Genomic DNA, 24,964 nt, shown 5'->3' on the forward strand with positions numbered 1-24,964 from the left:
ATGATTATAACAACGTAACACTAAGTTCACAATGTTTATTTTACAGCAAGCTTTTAAATGATGCATCACTTGACCTTAAAGATTGAAACCCATGACTCTCTATTTCACGGGGATAAATTCGGAACAGTTCAAAATAATTTTACCAGATAATGTATAGCTTATTTAGTGGGTTACAATTCATTTCTCGGTTCTAGCTCGTTACGTCGTCCTTACATAATAGTGGACGAGTTATCTAGAACACTGTAATTAACGAACACATTTTTCTCAGATAATATTTTATCCAAGCTTGACACAGTTAAAAAAACCGCCAGGCACTTAAATGAATATTAAATCGTGGTCACTTAAGCATGTACCATACTTTCTGTATTTGTATGTATTTGTTTGACGTGACATAACTGCTGTTTACGTTACAAACAGTCGATTTTATGTGTAACAAGGGAAAAAAGATATAACACGAGGAAAAAAATACCGTTTCATATTTTTAACCCATTTGGTACCACCCCATTTTAACCTCTACCAAAACTAACACAGCTGATGATACATTTTTCTACGGGGAATCCTTATATCGATAAAACAACACAAGTATAAATGAAAATCGGTGATCACCTTTTAGTTTCAATACGAAGGATTTTACTTTGAAACCCCCATTTGCGGCAACATTAGCTAGACAAGGCAGTCGGGAAGGAGGATATTTATCAGATTGTGATAAACGACACATCAGAGAGGGACGGCAACATACAGGAACCGGGGTGATATATTTTCATCAGCTCAAGGAAGACGTGTTGCCTTTGGTGTCGCACTTCGGGATAGAAGTCGCTGTTTATTTTATCATTGAAGCAGTCAATCTATATGCTGCCAGCCGCGAGAGTCTAACGGGAACTTTCTACTTTATACGTTCCTCTGGGAACCGGTGAGATTGGAGTTGCTCGATCCATTCACATTTATAAGCAGCGAGACACTTCTGATTTCAAGTCGGACATTACCGCTGTTAGTGGAGGGTGTAATAAAGTCAGCGGACGCGATGGGTCGTCACGGACTTGATGCAAACAACGTTACGACGGTAATTTGTAAGGAGTTATTCAGCTGTTTTATTGGAGGATTCAGTTTGCGGCGGGAGTGAAAAATGTTGCCTTCTCAGGAGGACGGATGAGAGCATTAAATGCTACACATGCTCTTCCATTTTGTTGAAGCTAGTGGATTGTACCCACTGGAGAAGACTTCTTGTATTACAAACTGCATTTAGGAAGTCCTTCTGTATCAAGTAATTGCTTTTTATAGTGGCTTCATTTAGATATATTCTTTCTGACTAATTAAATTGAGTTTTGAAATAAAATGTAATAATATTCATTATTTTCAACATTTTTATCACACTCAAGAAACTATTTATTATTTCATGAACTCTACATTACAGGGTTAACTTTATATTAGTATAATGAATAGTGAACTAAAAGCCTTCTTTTAATTACTTTATTGCCATACACGTATTTCGGTATTCAACCATCATCAGTGTACATTAACCTCTAAATAAATAATAAACAACTAAATATACACACGTGGACCATTTAAACAGATATTAAATTTATATAACATAGTTGTAATTTTGAGAAATATTCCGTATTTAATATTTTTATTTCTTCAAAAATAGGGTTTGTCTTATTATTTATATTGCTATTTAAACTGTTATGAGGATCTTTATTATAATTTAGATGGATATATTACTCTTCTTTTGTGTTTGAGTTTTCTCCTTTGCTTTCGATATCTAAAATGTCCATGTTCTTTTCAACATTTTTATAGTATGGTCAGTTTCTAATGTTCATGGATGTCTAATGTCCATGAAATGTTCATAGTAAATTGATTTTATTGCAGACTTATTATTGGTTTTCAAAGCTTGTATATATTCCTTAAACCTTTTATTACAATTTCTGCCAGTTTGTCCAATATAATAGCTTTCACAGTCACTACAGTTAATTTTGTATACTCCAGATTGTTTGTATAATTCTCGTTTGTCATCATTTTTGTTCAGTAAGTTTAGACGTATTATTTCTTGTTGAGTAACTGATGGAAGATTTTGAATTTTGAAAGGTTTTTCGAACAGCTTTGTTTAATTTAGTATTGATAGGTATGCATATATATATTTCTGAATTTCTTTATTATTAGGATTAGGTTGTATCATTTTGATTTTATTGGTTTTTCTTATTTTCTTCTTAATCATTTTAAAATAATAATAAAGTAATCTTTAAAAAGGGTTTTAGTTGACTATTCATTATAATAAACCCACTGAATTTATTTATCAATTTGTTCATTTATTTATTACTTTATTGCACTACCATATTGTCTGCCTAAAAACTATATTTCTAATGGAAATACAATTAAATTCAAGGAAGTTAATCATTCATTTTAAATGCAATTTATATGAATGAGATGGAAACGATGAATTATTAATGATTTAACCCATACTATGAAATCCTACAGTTAGGGCCCGTACTCAGACCGGGCTTTTCGGACAATTTTACCGGGGCCCGGACCGGGCCCCGCTACACGTGTACGGGGTAACGGGGGCACGTTGGTGTGACATGACGGGGCCTGGCCGAAAATCTTTTCCGGGGCTCGCCAAAGCTAAATACAGCCCTGCTCATGGTACAATGTATAACATAGTAGCTGTCTAAAACTTCTGTAAAACAAATTAACTGCTGCAAAGTATAGTTTATCGCCTACAAAGGAGCTTACTGTATGGCAGATTGAATACCTCACGTTATTAAACAACAGTAAACTTCAATATTTTCTTGTTGCAGTTTTATAAAGTAACTACTCAGAACCATTTATGATTTTATTTATTACGTATATTTAAATTAGGTAAAATAAGTAAGTGAAAACTGATTCAGAGTCAAACATTCAGACTTCAAAATCGTTTCATTTACTATTATATGTGGAAATTGTTTGCGTAGAACCTTTTACGAATTTGTCGGAATTAACAGCAAAGTTATTTTTATAAAGCATAAGATGATTAGATAACAAGGCAAATCTATAATGATTGTGCTTAGAAAAATAATCAATATTACTTATAGACAGTTCATAACAACATTTTTCATTTAAGTAGTATTTAGAATCGGCAACACAATCACTCATTTTTATCATTATAACAGCGGGAATCTATAAAATTCATAATTTTCTTTAATAATACGAGTATGATCATAATGGCAAGGAAGATCAGTGGTGTATTCAGTCGAGATTGAGGGGGCAACCCCCTCCCAAACGGTCTGGGAAAGGTATAAATACGATGGCAAGGACATGCGTTTACTAAAATCTCAGTAATACGTAAAATTGTACATTTCATGAACTTTAAAGATGAACGTAAAATAAAAAGTGAAATATTCATTTGGGAGTAGTATATTTGTTGTGTTTGTTGACTAGTGTATTAGTACTTTCTGGAATTCCCAGTTGCTCGAATATTGGAACCACAGGCACACAGGAGTTAACCACTTGGCCACAGTAACCGGATTCCTTTTTTATTATAAATATGCCCACATAAAGAGATATATAATTGGAAGTTAATTTAATTTAATCTAGTGTTAGAATACCCATTGTCTGTTATGTTAATGTATATTGAAGATGTTCAAGCTTGGGGATATTTTACACAAGCTGAAGTACTCTTAGACAGGACCTCACTCTTATGGGATTGAGAGAAGGACGTGTGCTAGTTAGTTCATGTGCTTATGCCAACATATCCGTTGATATATAGGAGACGATGAGAGCATATATTATAAGAACACGGAAATGTGTATCCATTCACCCACTTCTTGAAGTTTTTATCCATTTTTTGTTTTACCCCATCCAAAAAATAAGGTGGAAACTCCTTTCCCTCAAGAAAGGGATAATGAAACTATTGCTATGTTGAGTTGTTTTATTCATAGTTGTCTGCCTAGACTCCAAAGAAGAGGAAATGCACTGTCTTCGGGGCTGGGATATGATTTCTTCTTTGATTCTGAATCAGCATTAAGAAGACTTTTTAAGTTATAAACTACTTACTAATATTTATTCTTACTTGTTATTGTGTACCAATTAGTCTTGATCATATGTTTACCATATCATGCACTTATTAACATTATTTATTGCGTCCAGTTCACATCTAAGTTTGTGATTTGTAGATTAATTGGTCATTGTTGTTGCTTATATAGTTATTATTAAATATTGTCATATGTTATGTTATTGTTTAAATTATTTATATTGTTGTTAACTTATTTATTTTTATCACTGTTAAATTTATCACACACATCAAATTATTGAATTTTTATCTATTTATTATTGTTAAAATATCATTATTATTGTTATTATTATTATTGTTATTGTTTCTAACTTATTTATTTATACATTGTTAAATTTGATGCTTTTTTTTCTGTTAGTGTAACAACATAAGTAGATTGTTTGAGCAGTGTATATTGTTAGTTGCTTTTTGTTATTATTTAATTTACTCGTTATTGTTATGGATTTTAGTTGTTTTTGATATTCTTATCAATGTATCTGTCACTTATTTAGACTATCTTGGTAAATTCTCATTGATATAATATAATTATTAAGTAAGTAGTCAAGTATTCTTGAGTCTATAATTTGTTATTGAATGGAAATGGTGTAACCGTTGATACAATAAATAAATAAATAAATGAGTTCACCCTCCAACGCAACCCTGGATATGCCAATGAGTTGGATCCTAGAATGGCAGAAGATTTTTTATTTTAGCAGGCGAAGTTAGAGCTAAGAAGTCCTCTCTAGGGTACACAGAACAGAAAGCCAAAGAGACAGATGTCGTGAGGTAGTGATGGGTGTGGTGCTGTAACGAGAAAGGTGTGGGAGGAAGGAAGGGTGCTATGAGAAAGAATATGGGTCAACAGTGGTGATGGCTGTGTGCCAATCAGGACCAGCGGAGTGCCAGAACGTGTCCCAGAGAGTTTTTACCGATCCTGAAAGTGACTTGTTCTCTCTGGCGCTAATCAACGCCCCAGTCATGCAGACATATACTCACCGCTAAACTGTCGTCCAGTTTCCTCTGCCACTGGTCCGATCGGTCGATCAGGGCGTTCCACTTCTCCGACAGCTTGTTCACCTCGCGTCGGATACATCGTGTCAGCTCCCGTGCCTGTTCCTCGGCACTCCGGTACCCTCTGGAGTCTCCGTCCACGTCTCGCCCAGCTGCAACCAGACATTCACTCCGTAAATATTGGCCTTTAGTAAAGGAACTCATGTAGGGGTACAAAATGGGAAGTACACATGATAGTTGTCATAGGGGAAATAACATTCTCGAGCTCTAAAGAATGAGTAAAGAAATTGATTACTATTCTAATGCATAAGCTGTATACCACTTAAAACGCAACTTATGTCAAGTTAACGTTTACATGAATCTTAGGACTGTGTAGAAGTTAAAAATCTTCATCATTAAAATTACAAAATTAAATCAAAACCTCTGAAATTTGCAATTCCTCTTTGCCATTGGATTCAAAGCATGTTCCTACCATGTTGCTCTGCAATGTTTACACAGTATCTCCAGATATCTATTTAACATGTAAAACAGATGGCTTTTGAAGTAAAAACTTCCAAAGCAGTAGTATCATTTTGACACCAAAATAAATAGAATTCTTCCTTCAACCAAGAGAAACCTATGTATCAAGCTTCAAATCTCTAAGACCTAGAATCTAGGATCTAGAATTATCGTACAGACGGACAGATAACAAATGGAATACTTTTTAATATTTTAAACCTAAAATCAAAAGAATTCTTCCTTGTACCAAGTGGAACTTATGTACCAAGCTTCAAATCTCTAGGACCTTTCATCTAGAATTATCGCACAGACGGACAGGTAAAAAATTTGAGTACTTTTCAATCTTTTAAACCTAAAATCAAAAGAATTCTTCCTTGTACCAAGAGGAACCTATGTACCAAGCTTCAAATCTCTAGGACCTTTCATCTAGAATTATCGCACAGACGGACAGGTAAAGAATTTGAGTACTTTTCAATCTTTTAAACCTAAAATCAAAAGAATTCTTCCTTGTACCAAGAGAAACCTAAGTACCAAGCTTCAAATCTCTAGGACCTTTTATCTGGAATTATCGCACAGACGGACAGGTAAAGAATTTGAGTACTTTTCAATCTTTTAAACCTAAAATCAAAAGAATTCTTCCTTGTACCAAGAGGAACCTATGTACCAAGCTTCAAATCTCTAGGACCTTTTATCTAGAATTATCGCACAGACGGACAGGTAAAAAATTTGAGTACTTTTCAATCTTTCAAACCTAAAATCAATAGAATTCTTCCTTCAACCAAGAGTGACCGATGTATTAAGTTTCCTGGACCTCTTTATCAAGGGTACACGCACAGAAGAACTGAATGGACTGCCCTTTGGCTTTTTGAACCCTCAAATAATTTTTTTATTTGGACCATGAAAAATGTAGTACAAGTCTCCAGCTTTTACAACCTTTATGCTACGAGCTATCGAATAGACGTATGGACACCGACTTGATTATTAAAAGACATGGCGGCTTCCTAATAACGACTACTTTTATGATATATCATTGCCAAAATTACATAACCTAGTGGGCTGTTTGTTTATGAACAAATCATATGACGTCGTATATGACATTCTTCACAGTGTTGACACAAAGCACATGGCCTGCGTGTTTCAAACATGTTCGTGAAATTAAAAAATGTAATCCAGTAGCCCGAGGTGTAACGGTCAGCTGATGAAATTTCATTAAAACTTTGTTGAAACTGCGGTTTACACCATTCACATGAACTCTCTCCACTGTATTGATTAATACACGTTTTTATATCAGACGTAATACCTTTACCACTCGCTACTGTTCATTTTTCTTTATTTAAACAACTAGATGTACATTATAAGAATGCGATATTTGGAATAAATTTTCTCCTAAACACGTCTTATTTCGTTTACACATTTCTTAAGCACTGTAAATTCTTGAATACGTTTAAGAGTTTGATCATTTCTTTAATAAGAGCAATACAACTGTTTAAATAAAATACATAACATTCTTAAATTACAAAATACATTGATATTGAAGTACAAACTGTAAATAACTTAATGATTGGAATAGGATTAAAATCTGGCTTCCAAAAGAGAGCGGTAGCACAAGTTATACGCAAATACTATAACTCTTTCACAATTGGACCAAAATAAATATAACAGCATGAAGAAAACAAATGAGGAAAATACAATTTAATTAAATAACAGAACTGAGGAAGTACAATACGAGTTCTGGAATGAATATTGACACTTTTAGTTTGATACAGAAAAGAATATAGCTGTACGATCAATATACAAATAAGTCTTTAGTGTGATAATTGCATCAGGCGCTCCGGGCGACATTCATTCTTGTTGCCAACCGACAATTTATTATTTGCTTGAAAAGGGTGACCTCCATACCCTTTATCTCGCGGGTTGACGCTGATGTAATTATATGTAAGTTTAAATGACAAGTAACTCGCCTACGCAAACTTTATTCAGTATTCTTAGCCTTTTTGACTCTTCCCAAAACTAGCTCTGTTGGCGATAGATGTATTTCCTAAGATGAATTACTACATGGATTTCAAGAGATTATAGTACAGGTGTCCTTATACAATGCACGATGGATCTATGCCCATGGACTAACAAGAGAGATGAGAAACCCTGCATGAAAACCAGTACTGTATGGACAACTAAATAATTATCGAAAATAAACTGAAAGGAGAAAGAAAATAACCAGTAAAAAATATATTTTTATTGTTAAATAAATTCCCAATATACAGCATGCTTCCTGTCGTTTGTATGATGATACCGAAGAGAATCATATATTTTAAACGTGGACTGAGGCAAACCACAGAGAGCCGGATGACGGACCACAGCGTGCCGCTGTAACTACAAGAGAAATGTCAACAACACAACATTCTGTCACACAGCGACGCGTGCGGTCAGTCCCACCACAATCCTCTTAGTCCTCTTTTAATCCTGTGCTATAGACTCGACTGGCCTGACCTCAGTTAGCGTAGCTCATTACGCAGGACCTTCACAAGGCTTATGGGATTAATTACTGCAAACAAAATATTCTGCCTCTCCTCTATATAACCGTGCACCTCATTATTTGTGGTCTGCATTCTACGCAGTTTCGTTATAGACAATGAATTTATTGAAGGTTTTTTAAATAGGAATGTACTAAAGCATACTATTTACACACAGGCACATCTTAAGAAATAATTCTCTGATAGGCAAAACTGTTATCGTTACGGGGAAAATATTGTTTACATTACAACGTAATGGGTAATTAACAATACGAGCTGTTTAAACAATTTTAACCTAAGAGAAATGTAATCAACACAGACTAATATTTTGAATATACAAGTATAACACATATATTTAAATATATACAAATATTTAAATTAAGAAGATATATTTTTAAAAAATGCTTCACAAGAGGTTTACATGGCCTATATATCTCGCTTCTTTAATAGTCAGTCTATTGGTGGGATTTTTATATTAACTCGAAAACTGTTAAAGAAACTACAAGTTTGGAATTTATGTTAAGTTAAAAAATAGCACATAAAATATTAAAAACATACTCTCGTTTTCTGTTTCAATATGTCAAGTTTTAAACGTTAAATATTTCGAAAAATGTGAAATATACGTCAAATGCACCACGTCAGTGTTTTGTTGGAATTTTACGGATCAATCTAACTATATATTGTTCGTGTAAATTGGTTAAAAAACAAACAGTTATGGCTATATTTCTTATATTTAATTTGCCTAAGAAATGTACTGGAATGTTTCAGCTCCTGGTATGATAAATATTGAAAACCACTTATTTCAACCACCAGTATATACAGTGAAGATGTAAAATTGGCTTTTGAATACTAAATTTTGGTAACTTGGGATCATATACAGTTGGTAAATATACTCTAAGACTAGAATTATCAAGCTCCTCCAGCTTCATCAAATATTAGATGTCATTTGTTCATTTGGTTATTGAAAACTATTTGCTGGTAGGAAACAGATAATATAAACTAGTTTGATTGAGCCTGACTTCTGAATTTCCGATATTTATGTGTTTTATGTATTTTGAGTTACAATAAATCGATATTTGTGAATTTTGACTTAGCTCCATTTTGTTTTCAGCTTCAGAATTCTTTACATTGTTTCGACACCAGGGACACCTAGACTACGTAATTACGTGTAATGTAGATGGAGAGTACCGAATTTGTTTGGACCTCTTCAGACGAAAATTAAGCTACATTCCAGCAGTCAAGTTTGTGGCAGCACAGTAAGAGGCCACACTACTAACTGAACTAAACTCAATATATATATCTAATTTGATGGCCCGCTTCCCACGATTATGGCGTTTTCAAACGCACACTTCTGGAAGTAGTAAAATATAAGCTGCTTACATATTGAGGCCGAGTTAATCATAGAGCGCCATTTCAGATCAATATCTAGATAAATTCTAATTCAAAGTTCTAGCGAGTTTAGCCTTTCTCTGTTATATTTTCTATTTTACATTCTCTCACTCCGGATCAGCCAAACAATTGGTATTCTCAAAATTGCAATAAAAAAAACAGTGATTATAACAATGTATGGAGTGAATTACTTCAAAATATAGAGATGTGTAAGTAAGGTGAAGGATTTGTTGCACAGTTGTTGATAGGTTTAATTAAACATCCAAGTACTCATCATTTGGCCAATGAAAAGGTCTGAAAGTGTGCGTACACTAATAATTGTAATAATTACATTCTTTATCACTTTGCATTCCAATTATCTAAAAGGTTTAAGCAGCGTTTAAAGTGATAAGCTCCTAATACAGTAAAGAATAAAGAGAGGATGATGGCGACAGTAACTCCCAATGAAAGCATTTAATATCTCGCGCCATAACCAATGGTTTATTGCAACTATATCACTCCCCGTTTCATCGACACAATTAACGACAACACAGTTTGAATTATCCGTTCATTTTCATACCCTGTTGGAATATTCTTTCTTCATTGCCACGATATTGGCTTGGTCTGTTTGTAATTCAATTAAGCACCAAAACTGAAAGATGTGTGGTGTTTATATTCATTAAGCAAACAAATAAAGTAAATAAGCATAAATTAAATAGTACAAATTTCCTAGTAATTTTAATTTGTATTATGCCTGGGTCTAGACAAAACTCGTAACATAATCGTGGACGAAAGCGAAACAAAACCACATAAAACAAACGGAGAGATGATGAATGGTTTGAGTGTTCGCTACATTGTAGCTAGTTGCCTCCTAAGTACATTAAACTTTTGATAACTTTTCTCATACCAAAGGATTACAACTTACGTTGAAGCCTTTGAATAGTTGAATTTTTCGCTACTTTTAAACAACGAATTCAACATTACAAACGTCAGTATAGATTTGAATTTTTTTATTAAGCTGCATTTCTATACAGGCAACACCGAGGTCCATTGAGGTGACTCACATTGTGGGTTTTGGCTGAGCGTAGGCGAATATTATTTCAATTTCCTTATAGGAAATCATGGTAGCAAAGATAAAATCTTAGAATAAATACATACACTATCCCATCAAATACCACATTCTCACTTTGTGTAGACTTTTAACTCTGCTATGAGCCCCAACGTAATGAGCAACAGTGTGAATGTATCATGTACGAGATATGGCGTGATATCTCGAGAAAGAATCCAATTTTAGACCTTACAGTTTGAATGAACATTCATTTCTACATCGACAAGAATGTATTCTATGATGGTGCATGTCCGTGCAAGGGATTTGGCGGAGCGTCAATGAGGACTGTCATTCAGTATGATGGCACAATTTTTTTTTTTTCCTTATGTGTGCGGGGGGGGGGGTGTGAAAATTTCTCTTTGTATGACCGTCTGTCTATCCGCAGGGCGTCTCAAGAATGTAATGATCTGTCCTTATCTTGTAACAATTTATACTTTATAAAACTAATAATATGTACTAGTATGAGATTTACTATTTTACGTAGTTACTATTTACGGGTTTCGGTTCAAACCGGGTCGAGACACAATTAAATTCTTGAACTACTTCAACTAGCTTGCTTGGAGAGTCATATTGACTGGAACTCTCGAAACTGGTGTTATAAACTATTGTTACGTTTAAAAATATTCAGTTGACTGAAGTTGATATTTCAAAGCGAGGAAAAGGTATTTAATTGTGTTTCGACCGGCCTTGTAATTTTTTAATCAAATTACTTTGTTGGCTGTTTTACTAGTTTTGGTATATAAACCAACAAATTATTACATTGATAAGATTGTAATAAAATACGTTATTTCAAGATGTGGGTTAGAGTAAGTCCTTTAATTTACACGATGTTTTCTATGAAGTACAACGCAATAGTATTATCAACCATATTTAACTGTCAGAGTGGTATTTATCACAAAAAGAACGGATATAAAAATGTATTTATATCTTAACGATTAATTGATTACTATAATTCAATGCTCAGATGGCAATTAAATATTATTATAAAAATGCAACACTTCTCATCAGAGTTTGTCCGAAAAGTATCTATGACTGGAAAAATAAGCTACTTTTATGAAAATTAACTTTAAATTGACTCAGAATTAAATGGAACGAAACCAATTGGGTTACATTAATACCACTCTTCATGGACGTTACATTTAACGATTGAACAATATGCAAATGAACCGATGATTGGAGTCAAAACGAACACTGAAATAACTACTTTAGTTTGCAATTCCCAAGTTTGATAGGTCTATCGAATAATATGAATGTTTAATTATTACAGAATGTCTATGAGTCACTTGACAAAATGTCTTGCAACAGTAATTATATACTGTACTAAATATTTATAACTAAAGTATTCCTTGCAAATGAATTTCATATACAATCACTTCTAAATATGGACAATTTACATAACTTTAACATAACCTCAAAACAGTATTGTTTAGCGATTATTTATTAGTCGAGAAAATAGATGAATAAATAAATTTGTAAACATAATGAATACAATCATACAAGATTTTAACATGTCACCCTTTTATTCACTGAGTTTGTGAAAAGGTTTGATTTCAGTGCACTTGTATTATCATCCCTAGCTCACCTGAACTTTTATTATTTGCTATATGAAACATTGCTATGAAACTTATCTTAATGAACAAATGTGTAAATATATTATGTGGCAAGACATCTCGAAAAATATTTCATCTGTAGACTTGAAATTTGGCATGAAACTTCATTTCTACATAGACAAGAATGAGGCTTAAAATGGTGAATATCAAACCATGAATTTGGCTGAGCGACATTGAAGCCTATCACTTAAGTATTCGTATGACACAACACTTCCTTTTTAATTAATATTTAATAAAATGAGAATGCAGAAGGATTGAAATTCACGCACCCTCAGTGACGTACACGTAACTTATTTATTCAGCCAAATTAACAAACTGTATTTGATTAGCTAAATCAACAGTAACAGACCATAAAGAGGCTCTAGTATTAGAATTAACTCTTATTGTGTATAAAAAATATAATATCAATAGCCAAAGAACACAACCCAATAAAGGATGCTAAAAACACTTGCCAAAAAGGAGTTGTTTAGTAGTTTTGTTTTAAGTATTGTGGTTTGACTCCAATATTAAAGGATCACTCAGGCTGTTTTTTAAAAAGCGGTTGCAATTGTAAAAGAAACGATAAAAAATTCTTTTTAGAATATACAGAAATATTTATGTTGTTTTTATTCTATGACTGTAAGAATAAGTTGAATTATGCGCATTCCAACTAAGTACCTACTAATATAAATTACATTTAACCAAAAATAGCTATGATCAAAGTTAATTACATTCACCAATTTACAGTGTAATTATTTATAAGACGAGGTGCAGACACACATATCCCTCCCGGTGGCAATTGAGTATACACATTACTCAGAATATCACATGTTAATTAAAACAGAGAACATGCGCTAAGTAAACTACGGAGACCCGGCAGATAGAGCCAGACCACGGACCGCAGAGCGGGCCGGCCACTGCAACTACAAGAGGAATGTCAACAACTGCACATTCTGTCAGGGACTTGCGGTCACCCCGCCGCAATCCTCTTAGTCCACTTTTAATCCTGCGCTATAGTCGTCTGGCCTGACCACAGTATGCTTTGCCCTACAGAGGACCTGCTGCCGGCTTACGGGATTAACGCCGCAAACAAAACATCTGGAAGATACTCTCCCAACAGAGCCTTCTCTCCATGTGGTTTAATTTCATAGAATGACCTTTGTAAAGAGTTTTTTCACATTCTTGGATCTAAGAGTGTAGTACTCGTTGAATGATAACCTAATCTGTTCTAGGTATAGTCAGGTCATAGGTTAACATTTCTTAGTATACGCCCTCGCTCTTCTTCGCATTGAGCTTAATGCTTTCACTGCCTGTAAAACTACAATTATTTGTAACAAAACTAAAGGGAAAATATGCAATTTTTTATGGAAGTGTAACATAATGAAATATAATGAATGATTGTATTCCCTGAATTGTGACTTATTTACATGAATTTAAAATTATTAGGGTGTTTGAGTAAATAGAAACATAAAATGTAAATTTCTAACATTGAATTCATTAATTAAAGAAGCGAAAAAGAGTATTTCAGTTCTTGAGACACCTTGAGGTTAGAACGACAAAAGTGAATACACCAACATATGTTTTATTGCGATGTAATTAAAAAATATTAATAACATAAAGACGTCGTCATCCTATCAGGTAATGTGGAAAAGGACTCAAGAGTTGGCAAAGCCTGGGTTATCTTGTGAATGTGAGAATATCTCCCTAGTGTTTTTTGTAAAAAGAATTTTCTTGATCGTAACAATTAATATAATTAATCTTAAATATATTTTATATTTTTATATTAATTTCAAATATTTTATAATCAACCCTATAATAAACTGCGTAATATCATAGAATGTATTTTGAATATCAATACACATTTTAAGTAATGTTTTGAAATTTTTATTCGGCTCAGCTGCCAGTCGTCACTTAGTAATTGCGCTCATAAACTTATATTATGTTCCGGACAATAAAAACCGTCATAGAACACATTGTAAAAAATCATTGATGCAACTATTGCAATTTTGTAAAAATTATTTAGCATTTACTACACGTACACAGCATGTACTAACAAATCAAAATTTATCACAGATAAAAAATATAAAACATAACAAAAATGACAGAAAACTCAAGATTATTAACAAGTGACATATGACCGGTTTACAACCAATTTATAACGGGATAGGCTACATTATTACTTTAAAAAAATAGTTACGTAACGTAAAAGTGCAGCTAAATCTGTCGCAAGTACAAAAAAATAGTGAAGCATTTTTGTTCTAAATAATAATTAACTCACTTAGTTAATTTATAAGTGTTTTAATTTTTTTCAAGTTTAAATATTATAGTTGTTTTTACATATTTTTAAGCTTCACTAGGTGTAGAGGATTACTATACTGAATGGAAGGTTTGCACTTTTGGATGGCGACGTAACTGAATTGTCATCCACTTTTTTCTTGAAATTAAAGAAAGTAGAAGGCAGTTATGGTGATGAAGTTGTGGAAAAAACCTGCACCTGATTTAACTGTCCTAATAACGAATCCGGTCGCCGAGGCAGTACTTTGTGGCGATCTGGAAAGTAAGGTCGATGGACTCATCACATCTCGAAGCTGGGGAAGCGGAAGTTAACTGATCTGAACAGTGGTTAGATAAATAAAGGTGAATAGTGCCATGACATTGAAGATGAGTTTGCTATTGACATTGATGGTTGTATTTAAGGTGATATGTTCAGTAAGTGAAAATGGAACAAAAAAATCGATCAGCCAATAAGGTTTTTAATCACACTGTATAAATAACTGTTATAAGCGGGGCATTTGTGAAATTCGTCAAACAATGTTCTGTATGCATACTCTGCTCAATAACAGTTTTGTTATCCGGAAAACATTATGTTATTATAAAGTGGTTGAATATTAAAAATCACAATTAATGTTTATACGTTAAGACGTTAAGTCTCAAAGACGTTACTAAAATCTGATTACAATATAATAATATTCATTTAACATGATAATAATAGAATTCATAATAATTAGATAATTACTATGACATACATTAATTTAGTCTTCCTGAAACGATCACCAGCAGTTTTCATGTTAATTTTTGTCCATAAAAATTTCAAATAGTAATTTCCGATATAATATGTTTGTACAGTTGTTTGATAATAAAGTCAAGTTACAAAATACAATGCATAACAGAACATTTATAAATAAACCCAAACACATTAACCACCACTGGATCTGACTTGGAATATGTGTATTAAATAGGTATTGGAGCGAACTTCACATTTAAAAACCCTACAAAATATGACGCTCCAATGATCTACTAAAAATCAAGACTTTTGAGTGGGGTTGAAAGGAAATATGGCCGTAATAAACTAAAAATTAAAAGGGCTGGTAGCAAGAATAAATCCCTATGAAAGCATTTAATAACCCGTCCTATAACCTTTGGTTTATAGCAACTATATCATTTCACATTCCAACGACACCATTACCGACAACACAGTTTTAATCAGCTTTCATTACAGCTAGACAATTTGTTTGCATTCCTTGCAATTAATGATCATTAAACACAAAATTACATCATTTTATGTCCGATTCGATGTTAATTCAAAATTGTAAAATTCGAAGAATGGTGAATTTTAATGTAACAAACAAAGGATGAACATAATTAATGATGTAAAACCACCAAATAATAAGGAATTCTTAATTTTTATAATGAACCCTCCTAAAAACAACTAAATATAGACAAATTAACAACAACAACAAAAAAACAAAACAAAACAAAACAAAAATACAAAAAATAACCATAAAATCATCATAAAATAAACATACAATTTGGGATATGGTTTGTGTGTTTGCTACATTGATCCTAGCTAGTTACAAAGTACATTACATTGACAGTTTTCGTCACAACCAAAGATTATACAATATGGAAACCGTTGTATTGTTACAATGTTTGCTAGTATAAGATTTACTTAAACTTTAATCCTTCAAATTAAATTTTCTATTCCTTACGTTTTAATCACTATTCCGGTGACTTAATTACTTGACGTGATAGGTTTCCTTATTTTATTTCGTTTTTCGCTAGACGCGAAAAACACATGTTTGCACTAGTTGCACTCTTAGTATAATTTAATTAAACTCAATTTCTCTTACAGTAAATTGTATTAGATTATTTTAAATGTAATAATAATTGATGGCTTGCTATATTGAGAACTTGCTAGGATAATATTACGTGATAACAACTTAAAATAGCTAAAATTTTAATTTTTATTAGTAAATTACATTCTATGTTTTAGATTATTAAAGAACAAGCCCAACTTAGCCCAACTTCACATAAGCACAGTGGTGAAACTTACATAATATTGACTGGAGTAATGGGTGTAATGTAGCTAAACAGACACAACATGATGAGGTTGGGTGAGGTGGGTTTGGGGGGGGGGGGTGAAAGGCGAACTGTCACAGTTTGTGCAAATGTACACAAATCGTGCCAGTTACCTTCTATTGTCAGTTAAGTCCTGCAATTTCTCAACCTGCACCCCAAATCCTGCAACTCCCTGGCGTTCTTACCTTGCAAAAGCCCACCCTTTTCCCAAACAGCTCTTCCCTGTAACTGTTCTAAATGACTACAAAAACACTTAATTCAACTAAAATCGATTTTAGGATAATTTAATCTCTCTATTGGCTGAGCGTTAGCGAGATTATCATTTAAGAGGCTGGAAAATTGTATTTCTGTCTGACTGGTTATCTATATGTCCACACGATATCTGGAGAATGAACAGGCTTATAGACTTAGAATTTTTTAGAATCTCCTTTCTTGTATCAAAAACACTAAGTTCGATGACAGTGCATGTTACTCTACGGGATTTCTTTGAGCGTTTGTGAATATTTTTACATTGGTTTTATGGGTAACCTTGATGGCGATAAATGCATTCGCCGTATTATTACATTTGAAACTACTTTCACAATAGTTCAAGGAAATGGAAAAAAAACGTGGCGTTTTTTTTTTAAATCTAATCGGCTGTAATTTCCCAAATTAATAAGGCAATAATCAAGGAAACAAAAATTAAAATTCTATGTTTATTCACAATTATGAAAAAATATTGAGTGCTTCAAAAAAACTTTCAAATATTGCCGTAATGGTGGACAATTTCGTTGTAAATTTGAAATTCTAAATTCATATTTTTAATTGCCACTAAAAAGTACGAAAAGTCTACCATTCATACTTTTCTGTAACTGTACTCGATTGTGAGATACCAGGTGTGCCTCAATTACGAAGGACACACTATCCGTAGTCACATTACTAATTGAATTACATAGTTATGTATATGAACAAAAGTAATAAATTAACAGACAACTAAACATGTTCTTGTAATGCATTAAAATGTCACATAACATCACACATAAAGAGGGAGAGCCCGGAAGTGGTAACTACCGGAAACCACAGAGTGCCAGACCCCAGACCACAGAGCAAGACATATATTGCAAGTACAAGAGTAATGTCAACAACTGCACAACATTGTGTCACACAGCGGCGCGTGCGGTCAGTCCCACCACACAATCTTAGGTCACGTGAATCCCGAGCTATGTCCTTTGTGACCGCAGTATATTTTGCCCATTAGTGTGCGCATTACGGGAACAATCACCGTAAACAAAACTGTTAATTATCTTCTCCTTTATGTGTCTAATTATTCACTATTTGTTCTTTAAGTGAATATATTTACATTAGTAATATTATTATAGATTTACTGTGACAAAACATGGCCCACGTTGAGGGTTCTCAGTGAATAGCCAACAATACTGAATAAACGGCAGCTCTCAATGTGGGCCATGTCTTGTCACAGTAAATATGCTCTAAATTAGCTATTTATAATTCGATTTTAATAACTGTGGTGTCAATACAATTATGATGAAATCCTATAAAAACTGTTATTCTTGTAATTCTTGAAAAAATTGCAGGTTCTTGAGATATTTAAAGTTTAAAAATTTAATAGCCACCATTTTTAAAAATACTAAAGATAATTTCATGATACATTTTTCAGTAACTGGCCTTGTTATCATAAACATTTGAGCCACATTTGGTATAATTTAATTTATTATATTTTAAGATACTATTTGTTTTTATAAAAACACATACAGACAGACAGATGGGAAACTAAGTATCGGAGACCCATATTCATATGGTGAAATATGTTTGCTTTACCTGAGCAGTATATATTTGTCCAGAGAATTACGGGACACCCTGTATAGAATAATATTAAACAAACGGACTTGTATCTTTATAATCTAAAAGATGATACTAGGCAGTATAATAATCTGAAGGTACAAGCTGTTTATAACTCAATGCCGGACATCTTATTCGTTAGCTTAATTAGCACAATTATAAACTTTACAACGCTACAGTTGTATATTACGTTTCTTATTCTACACTAAAGCTTTTTTAGTTTCTACAGTAAGAAGTGGAATTACGGAAACGATTGCCCATGTAATATTACAATGTGTAACATATACAATAGATCCTGATACTCTAGAAGTATACGTATGGTCATAGATCAACAACATAACGTATCTTTCCAATGTTTCACCACTATGTAAACATATAACTGAACAATTGATAGTACAAAACAAGTTGAATCAATTATACATGAAATCTAAGAATTATTTCTTACAAACGCCAAATATCAGGTACTTTATTTTAATGTACATGAGTAATAATACGAATTACCTAGTAAAATCAACAAGTGTGTTTGATAGTTTACTTGATCTCATAAATATTTTATTTTATTTAAAGAAACCCCTAAGTGTGCAACTTAAGTGGATCCATTGAGAATTAGTATTTAACCCCATTCAAACTTAACACTCCCGTTATATAGCGACTACAAGAACTTTTGATTGGGTTTTAAAATGATAGCTCCAATAAACAAAGTAAGAATGCAGTAAACTGATACAGCCATTCCCAATAAAAGAAATAAATATCTCTTTCCATAACCACTGCTATACAGCAATTATATAATTTCACATTTCATCATCACATTTTACGACAGTACAGTGATATTAGCAGTTACATGTTATTCCCTCTTTCATAACAATAAGATGTTATATGTCTACATTTCTTGCGATTTTGATTATAAAAAAAGACAAGCTCTTCGGTAACGCTATAAAATCTGTTGTTATTAGAATATTTCTGATGTTTAGGCTTCAAATGAAAAGTATATATTTTAGGTGTCAAATGGGACATCGCAAACAAATTAATATGTCTTCGGAGTTGTGATAGTGATGATTCAGCAATGAACCTCATTGTAAATTTACTTTTTTATATTAATGTTATGAATATATTTTATACATATAATATATATATATATATATATATATATATAATATTTTATATAAAATTATTATCATAATATCATATTATATATAATAATAATTATTATTACTGCATCTATACACGATACAACTTCTGTGAATAAGAACATACCACCAGACTGCATAAAGTAAATACGATAGTTGGTAAACGATTTGTGTGTTTGAAGAAATACTTAGTTCCAAAGAATGAATACAATACACTTTTGCCAACTTTTCTTATATCCATGGGTTGTAACTAAAATTAATTATTAAGAGTTGTAATTAAGATCGAACATCTGTATACTCAAAATTGCTGCCACTTTTTACATAATTAATTTAAGCACAATTGAAATGTGTTTACCTAAAACCAAAAATGCTGTTCTTTTGGATCACACAAACACTTAACATGTTTGGCTTACGTTTTACTGTAATGGTAACAATGAAAATCATATAATTACTGTTGGAAACTTTAATTATTCCTTTGACGTTTCAGGATACATGCCCAAAAGTGTAATGATAAATTAGAATACACACACATAAATAAATTAAACTGTTCATTTGGTTTCGATTTTAATTGTATTATCATTTGTATATAGTTTGGCATTTGAATATTACAATCGCATTTTCTGAGAAAAGCACAAAAAGAGTTGCTCTGAAGTTTGATATTTTTTTCTTATCTTTTCTTTCATGTCTATCTTTATTTACGTACTGATTATCTTGGCACCTGACGATGAGGATAGGTTTCAATCCTCGAAACGTCGTGTTATACTTTTTTGACATACTGTGGCAAATGTCCGAAACCCTACTATCCATTCATGATCTATCTTTTCTAATTAGGCTTAATTCCCAAACAGAAATCAAGTGAAGGAATTGAATAATATGTCTTATAATACTCCTAATCTAAATCTAATACGCCAGTATATATTTTCCTAAACTCACAACTGAACGAAAAGTCGTGTATGTTATCAATACATTCTTAGTCTTGTTTATTAAGCCATGCTTTCATATTTTTACTTTGTTTTCGCAAAACTGAACTACAAGAAACAGTACAGACCTTTTTATCCTTGAATAATAGTTATATAATAATATTTTTCTTACAATACTCTTCTTTAAAAATTGTTTCTAGTGTTTGTTTTAATATAACTTAAAATTAACGAAGCAACTCAGAAAATATCTGAATATAGAACAAGTTAAATACAATAATATCCAAAACACTTTTAAACAGTCCCCACCGCTATACGCCCACAAACAAAAAAGGCAAAGCTAAAATGGAAAGGTTTTCAACAAATAGATTTGTCAATATGAAGATAAATAAACCAAATTAAGTGGAAATGAATTGGATAACGGAACTGTTGAACCGGCAATGAGCCAATGATCGGAGTCAATATTGACACTGAGTGCTTTCCGCTTGCAGTCGGTGAGCTTCATGGAAGAGTATGGCTGTAGGGTTAATACACAACTAAGCTTTTAGCGTGATAGCTCCCACAGGGTCCTGCATTAGGCTCTCGAGGAGTGATCTTTCTCGATTAAACGAAATAAATATCGCATAATATACAGATAATTAAACTGAATTGTAATTGCCAATTTTACAATAAGTGAAAGTTGTAACACTAAAGTGTTAGTACTTAAGCATAGTGTGTTACACTGACGATTTTCTGTATAAGGCTACTCGAAAATGTTATGTAACATAACCAAGTAATCTTCATTGGCAAGAACAATGAGAGTAATACAGCTAAACAGACAACAGTGGCTGGGGGAACGGTACAAAGGGGTGAACTGTCACCAATTGTGCAGATGTACACAAATCATGTCAGTTACGTCCTGTTCTCGGTTAAGACCTTCAATTTCTCAACCTGTACACAAATCCTACCACTTCTTATCTTCCTTACGTGACAATAGACAAGGTCTCAGACACAAGAGTTGTTCCCGACCCTGGTCTTATAATGACCGTACAGCTGTTATATTTTTTACAAACAATTCGATAAAAACAGCTTTTGTTAAAAGCTATGAATTTTACAACGGAAATCAAAGACGGCAATATACTGGATGTGAAACATGAAAGGGAAGAGAAATTACCTAAAGATGGCCAGAAAAATTAGATGGTGCTAAAGTTTAATTTTGAATGGATCCAGAGGAAGAGGAATAAAATCAGAAAGTGACATTGTTCCTCAAGGAATAGAAATAATTGAACAATAATCTACCTGTTGTACTATGAATAGAATTCGGTTCAACGTTGGATTAGGGAGAAGAGGATTTTCTTGCATAACAGTATTCTGTGATATAAATATTGATGGAATAATTGTGTAGCGAATAACTTTGACTAAATTACACCTCGAGAACTATCTGTTGGAGTATAATCATTATAACACAATGACGTGAATTGTTAAAATGCAGAACATTACTGTTGTCATAAGTGAAATTCGATTCCTTGATGTAAACAATATCTATTGTTATTACAATAGAATAAGATCTTACTAAATAAACAAAAGTCATAATCTAAATTTACTAAAAACCGTTGGGTTAAAGTGCAAGCATTTTTGAGTTATGCCAAAACTAACCGTCAGTGTCTATTGTCTTAAATTGGTAACTTATTACTTAAATTGGTAACATTCATTTGTTCTTTTACTAAAGAGAACCCCACATATTGAAAAGAGAAGTTAATTAAATTTGGCATAGAAAACAGCAATAATTATTAGTTATTTTATACCACTTTAGATTGTTTTGGAAGATAGTTTGGAAAAAATATCTTAGGGCTTGGTTGGAAGCGATCTTATACTATTTTTTGAATTTTTAATCTCTATAACATTAACATTGTCATAAAAGAAACTTTACTCCTTGATGTGAACAAAATTCATTGCGATTCCAATAAAATAAGAATTTACTCACAATATTTTAGCAAAACTTTTTGATATAATTTACTACATAAGCAAAAATCATAATCTAGGTTTACGTTTTAAAAAACACTAATAAGTTAAAATAAAGGCCGAGTACAGTGTTTTAGGACAACTAACTAATCTTGTCAGCTCCCTTATAGGTGTCCTATTTGTATTTATTCGCAATTTAGAATTCTAAGTAATCTGCATCGGAAATGAAATATAAATAAAGGGAGCGAGGTAATGGAATTTGGTAAGACCTAAAGTTTCTTAGCCAGTAGTGTGATTAACTACTGACACCAAGTCTAATAAACAAAGCAAGTTCTACTGTTCTATGTAAAGTACGGACAACAGAATTGTGCCTTGGCTTTATTGATGAAACAGGGTGTTCAAAACCATGCCAATTTTCATCACTTCGCACAGATCCTAAGAAAATCCGATTTTATTTTTAATTAAAATAAACAAATAACAGAGTGGCTTATTTTAATCTCTAAACTAAATCGTCCACTAAACGCAAACTAATTTACATTTAATTTGGTCCAGATAAAACTGCAGAGTCACACGTTAATGAAATGCTTTGTACAATAAATAATATTGTGGAAACATAATATATTCGTACGTATGTATTGTTTTAAATACATTCCTACAATAATAATTGTAATAAGTTATCTGAGGTGTACCGGCGAGCTAGTGAAATGACATTAATATTTTGCTGAAAGCATTGTTTTCATTAAACACATGGAAACTCCTTTATTGATAATTGCTATTCAAGGCAGCCAAATTAATTAGGTATTGCATAAAGGAAAATACAGAAAATCAATTGCTATAATTTAACTTTCCTTTAACAAAAGAATGGTTGTAAAAGCTAACAAATTTATAATGTAATACTACTTTTACATTTTGTTTAGTCTAAACTATGATTTTTTTCAGCTCTTCGAATGATAAGCCTTCTCTAACGCTCAGCCAATAAAAACATTCCATAAAAATTACCTAACTATAAATATAAATAAAAATCACTAATAATAATACACCAAATTAATTAACTTTAACAACTCCCGATCCGCCTCCAACAAAACTAAGAAGTTATCACTAAAAATATTTGATATCGTTTAAGTAACAAGCATATAAACTATTCAGTAATATTCAAATGATTCAAATTAAGTATAAGTCATATGGATAAAAGAACTACTGGACCGGTAATGAACCAATCACTGGAGTCAATATTGGACTTAAGGGCTTTCAGTTAGTTATACTCCAGTTGGTGAGATGTATAGAATAGTATGCCTGCAGCTTAGTTTGATCATAACACAATTAATTTTGGTTTAATAGATACTACAGAGTTAAACATCAATTAGGTAATCTCTGAGAAACCTATACTTGATTTAAACAAAATCAAATTAATTTAATAATTATCGTTTAACTGCCAAATATAATCCGTATTTAACATAAAAATTAAAAATCTACACTGGACAATATGTAGTTAATTAAAATTGAAATAAATGAGGAAACATGTAGTGGTGGACCTAAGAGTCAATTTGCTTTCTATAATCACACCACCTCGTTATTATTGAAACATGTAGAGGTGGACCTAAGAGTCAATTTGCTTTCTATAATCACACCACCTCGTTATTATTGAAACATGTAGTGGTGGACCTAAGAGTCAATTTGCTTTCTATAATCACACCACCTCGTTATTATTGAAACATGTAGTGGTGGACCTAAGAGTCAATTTGCTTTCTATAATCACACCACCTCGTTATTATTGAAACATGTAGAGGTGGACCTAAGAGTCAATTTGCTTTCTATAATCACACCACCTCGTTATTATTGAAACATGTAGTGGTGGACCTAAGAGTCAATTTGCTTGCTATAATCACACCACCTCGTTATTATTGAAACATGTAGTGGTGGACCTAAGAGTCAATTTGCTTTCTATAATCACACCACCTCGTTATTATTGAAACATGTAGAGGTGGACCTAAGAGTCAATTTGCTTTCTATAATCACACCACCTCGTTATTATTGAAACATGTAGAGGTGGACCTAAGAGTCAATTTGCTTTCTATAATCACACCACCTCGTTATTATTATTGAAACATGTAGTGGTGGACCTAAGAGTCAATTTGCTTTCTATAATCACACCACCTCGTTATTATTGAAACATGTAGTGGTGGACCTAAGAGTCAATTTGCTTTCTATAATCACACCACCTCGTTATTATTGAAACATGTAGTGGTGGACCTAAGAGTCAATTTGCTTTCTATAATCACACCACCTCGTTATTATTGAAACATGTAGTGGTGGACCTAAGAGTCAATTTGCTTTCTATAATCACACCACCTCGTTATTATTGAAACATGTAATTGGTGGACCTAAGAGTCAATTTGCTTTCTATAATCACACCACCTCGTTATTATTGAAACATTGTAGAGGTGGACCTAAGAGTCAATTTGCTTTCTATAATCACACCACCTCGTTATTATTTGAAACATGTAGAGGTGGACCTAAGAGTCAATTTGCTTTCTATAATCACACCACCTCGTTATTATTGAAACATGTAGAGGTGGACCTAAGAGTCAATTTGCTTTCTATAATCACACCACCTCGTTATTATTGAAACATGTAGTGGTGGACCTAAGAGTCAATTTGCTTTCTATAATCACACCA

The 24,964-nt window shown here is 32.6% G+C and overlaps 1 protein-coding gene across 7 annotated transcripts in view; it reads right to left on the reverse strand.

Moving 5' to 3' along the window:
• LOC124360069 (dystrophin, isoforms A/C/F/G/H-like) overlaps positions 1–24,964 on the reverse strand; it is a 1,186,422-nt gene that overhangs the window by 38,036 nt on the left and 1,123,422 nt on the right. For all 7 annotated transcript variants that reach the window (XM_046813341.1, XM_046813339.1, XM_046813338.1 and 4 more), the window contains one exon: positions 5,018–5,184. In XM_046813341.1, the coding sequence (XP_046669297.1) occupies positions 5,018–5,184 (167 nt within the window). The remainder of the gene's footprint in view (positions 1–5,017; positions 5,185–24,964) is intronic.

The sequence above is a fragment of the Homalodisca vitripennis genome, chromosome 4 (genome assembly GCF_021130785.1).
Source record: "Homalodisca vitripennis isolate AUS2020 chromosome 4, UT_GWSS_2.1, whole genome shotgun sequence".
Lineage (NCBI taxonomy): Eukaryota > Metazoa > Arthropoda > Insecta > Hemiptera > Cicadellidae > Homalodisca > Homalodisca vitripennis.